Source organism: Procambarus clarkii, chromosome 24 (assembly GCF_040958095.1).
Source record: "Procambarus clarkii isolate CNS0578487 chromosome 24, FALCON_Pclarkii_2.0, whole genome shotgun sequence".
Lineage (NCBI taxonomy): Eukaryota > Metazoa > Arthropoda > Malacostraca > Decapoda > Cambaridae > Procambarus > Procambarus clarkii.
The window spans coordinates 25,747,897-25,751,710 of NC_091173.1; the positions used below are offsets into that span (position 1 = coordinate 25,747,897).

The window sequence follows — 3,814 nt, forward strand, 5'->3', positions numbered from 1 at the left end:
CGACCACCGAAAGGATTATTATCCTAAAGAAATTTGTTTGGTACAAATGGACTAGTTAGAAGTGACTGAGGAAAAGTTTGAAACAGGTATCAACAATCTCATTGGGTACTTTTCCAAATACCCAAAGTTCAAACAATATTTGGATTGCCGTTTTAAATCTTCTCTGTGGAATTAAGTGTGTGTACCTCACACAAAGGCCAAAATGGATAAGTTATGGACTAACAACAATTGAGAGTCACTGAACCACATCCTTAAACTGACTATTGACTGGAAACCTCAATTTTTTTTTTATTTTTTTTTACATGCGTACATGCAAAGAAATACAATACACAAGAACAAAACAGAACACAAACACAAAGGCACAAAACAAAGAAAGAAATACACTAAATACCGGCCTGAAGGGCCGACAACAAAAACACAACAATGAGCATAAACACAAAGGAACACAGTAAATATAAACAACAAGACATATAACATATAAACAGGAGGGTAATGGAAATAAACAAAAAACTACACATAGCACAAAATCACGGTAGAAAAGGAACAGTGCAAGACGTGTCGTGCAATGTTAAGCGTACAGACAAGCATGAGTAAGGCAACAGATTATAAAAATCACAAAGGCACAGGTACAAAGGACAAAGGCACAAGGGTACAAAGGACAAAGGCACAAAGTTATAAAGGACAAAGGCACAGGGAGAAATTACAAAGGCACAAAGTTATAAAGCACCAAATACACAAAACATCGGCCTGAAGGGCTGACAACAAAACAATAAGCACAGCAGTACAATAACAAAATACCCTCACCCTCACCCAACAACCAAACTCGTGAAACAACACAAAACAAGCAAACTGGCCCTTAAAAACCCCCACAGAGAGGTACAACACATAACACCAATGAAGTAAATACAATACACGCAACGCACGCAACCACACACACCATGCACACAAACGAACACAACACCACAACACACAGCACAAACACACACACACACACACACAAAATCACTTAAAAGGAGGAGACACGACAATGGTAGGCGAATACATCTCAGGAAAATCATGCCTAGAATATTTCTGCTTATAAGCTTCCCACACTAAGTACTCCCAGTCGGTAGGACAACGGTCCCCTTGCTTCAGGGGGGTGGGCATAAACTCGGGAACCACCAGATCAGGCGGAAACGGCAGCTTCCGAAGCTGGGCGACAGTTGTCGCATAACGAGTCGCATAGCATAAGTCGCATAGCGAAGGGAAGCAGAAGACACGGAAGAAGCGGACGCAGGCCCCCGAGACGGTCCCGCCGCCGGACGCACAGGAGACGACGACGAAGGCCGCCGAGACGGCAACCCCACACCTGACACCGCAGGAGACGGTCGGAGACGAGAGAAGTGGCAAACCCGCTACCGATGAACCAGGGGACGAAACTGGGGGCACGGAACCCCCAGAGCGAGCAGTCTTCTTGGACACCATCACCAGGCCACTACGCTCACCAGCAGGAGGAACCACCCCCCATGCAGAACTGGAACCATCCGACGCAGGCGACGCACCGGAAGCAAGCTCCACAGGCACCTCACGAGAAGAAACATCGCTACAGGCAGCTGCAGGCACATGGACCTCCGCCACCACCGAGGAATGCGACGGAACCTCACCACCGTCACTGGAAGATCCACCATCGTCGAATTCTCCCGTATCAGCCCAATCAGAAGATCTCCGGGAACGCTTGGGCACCGGCCTCACATCTTCAGAGCCGGATGTCGACCCAGAGACCCTGACAACACAAGCCGGGCGAACCGACGCCCTCTGCAGGACGGCAGCATCCTCAACCACACGGGGGACCAGGTCGAGCACAGCAGGTCCCACAGCGACCCCAGCACCCATCACATCCTGGGCACAAGGCTCCGTCTGTGGTGCAGTGACAGGCACCACAGACGGAGAACAGGAAGATGGGGGAGCCGTGCATACAGGAGCCGGAAGAATCACGGAAACATCCAGGACAGCAACCGGGGCAGGACGAACAGCCGACGGCGACGCAACCGCCTGAGAGGCAACAGCAACAGGCGACACAGCCTCTGGAGGAGGGGCGACACCTGCAGGAGACGCTTCAGGCGACACACGGGGTACAGCAGCAGTCAAAGCGGCATCCACACCCACCGAATCTTCCTCCACAGGGAGCAGCGGGAAATCCTCCTCACGGAAGAGGTTGACGGGCGCGATGGCAGGTTCAGAGCACCCAGCAGCCTGATGACCCAAGAGGCCACATCGGTAACACGTACGGGGCTGGCGAGCATTAAACACTCGAACAGAACACCCCAGAAGCCTCACTTGAGAAGGAATGTCCGCCTGCAACCTCATTCCTAGGGTGCGAATATTTGACCACACACCCTTTAGCGGATCCGAGGAGAGCAGGTGCAACCACACACTGACGACCGCCCCAAACTGGCCGAAATAACGCCTCAGCAGTCCCTCCGGAAATTCCAGGGCGCCCCATGCACGCTTACATACGTGATGGCATCACTGCGATCGGAGACAGTCACAGTGCCCGCACCTTCGGGCAGGGGCAAGGTCCGCCCCTCGTACCGACGTAAAAACGCCCTATACACCTCCTCTGTCGTTAGTTTAACAACCACTCTAGGGCAGACACCTGCTCAACACCATAAACATCCCCCACAGGGACCCGCAGCATGTCACACAGCACCAAACCAACCTCGGGATATCCTGCCCGAGCAGAAAACTCAAGGTCTCTTGACTGGGCACGCACAACAGGGGAGAGGGGGGCCACCATGGCGCCGACACGCCAAACCACACCCGCCCCCTCGCAACTCTAGGTAGCAACTGGCAGGTCAAGGGAGCGCGTCTTGCCCCTCTGGCGGCCAACGAGCGAATCCAAACCTCAAAAATTGCCCGATTTGATTGAAAGAATCTGCAATGTTTCAACGCTCCAAATGCTAGATCTGAGGAGGGCGTTACATGGAGAAGATAATTATGTAATTTCATCCAATTTAAAAGGGTACTTTACTCGTAAGGAAGTTTGGGATAAAAAAACTAAAGACGAAAAGATGAAGTGCTTATGCAGTGCTTTATATCAAGAAAACCATATATTGAGGACGTAAAAATATTTGCCAAAGGCAACAGATTTTCAATTCCCAAAACAAGAAAACCACATGAGCGTAAGCGTCCACGAAGTGAGAGGGCAGTATAAAGTAGAGTAGTATAAATGTTTTGGAAATGCCACCAGGCAATTGTGTGTTTATTTTGCATATCTTTATCCTATTAGCGTATTACAATCTTCATATAAGAAATTATTGGATTTGCAATTTGATTATTTATATGTATCCTAGTTAATTAATTATTTGAATCTAATTTCATTTATCTTTATTCTTAATTGTATTATACATATGGTCACCTTGTTTATTTATATTCAATAATATTAACTGTCAGTTGTTTGTTCTTCTATTTGTTCTAGTTCTTTCAATATTACTATTATTAGTTAAATCTTTTTTTAAGTTCCTCATTGTACCAACAGCATATTTTCGGATTTTTAAAACTGTCGATTATTATCTATTTTTTTTTACCTTTTGTTCACTTAGATGTTAAATGAAACTGGTAACATCTATACACTCGAGAGATAAATGTGAGGGTTCATGTCACAGCCATACAGTTTATATGCGAAAGGTCTGTGGTCGCTGCCATACATATTAATTAGCAGGTACAATGATTGCATATTCAATTTATTTGATTTGTTTAAAATTGTATATTTAGTGCACAAGTTTATTAATTGTCCTTAATTTTTTATTAATAAATAACATTGTCGTAAACTGTT

At 46.7% G+C, this 3,814-nt stretch overlaps 1 protein-coding gene across 1 annotated transcript; it reads right to left on the reverse strand.

Annotated features, from left to right (window-relative positions):
* Nucleotides 1-1,002: 1,002 nt before the first annotated feature.
* On the reverse strand, nucleotides 1,003-2,346 carry LOC138367988 (uncharacterized). The gene has a single exon (XM_069330278.1). It carries the CDS (start codon nucleotides 2,344-2,346, stop codon nucleotides 1,003-1,005), a length of 1,344 nt encoding a protein of 447 aa, XP_069186379.1.
* Nucleotides 2,347-3,814: the final 1,468 nt, after the last annotated feature.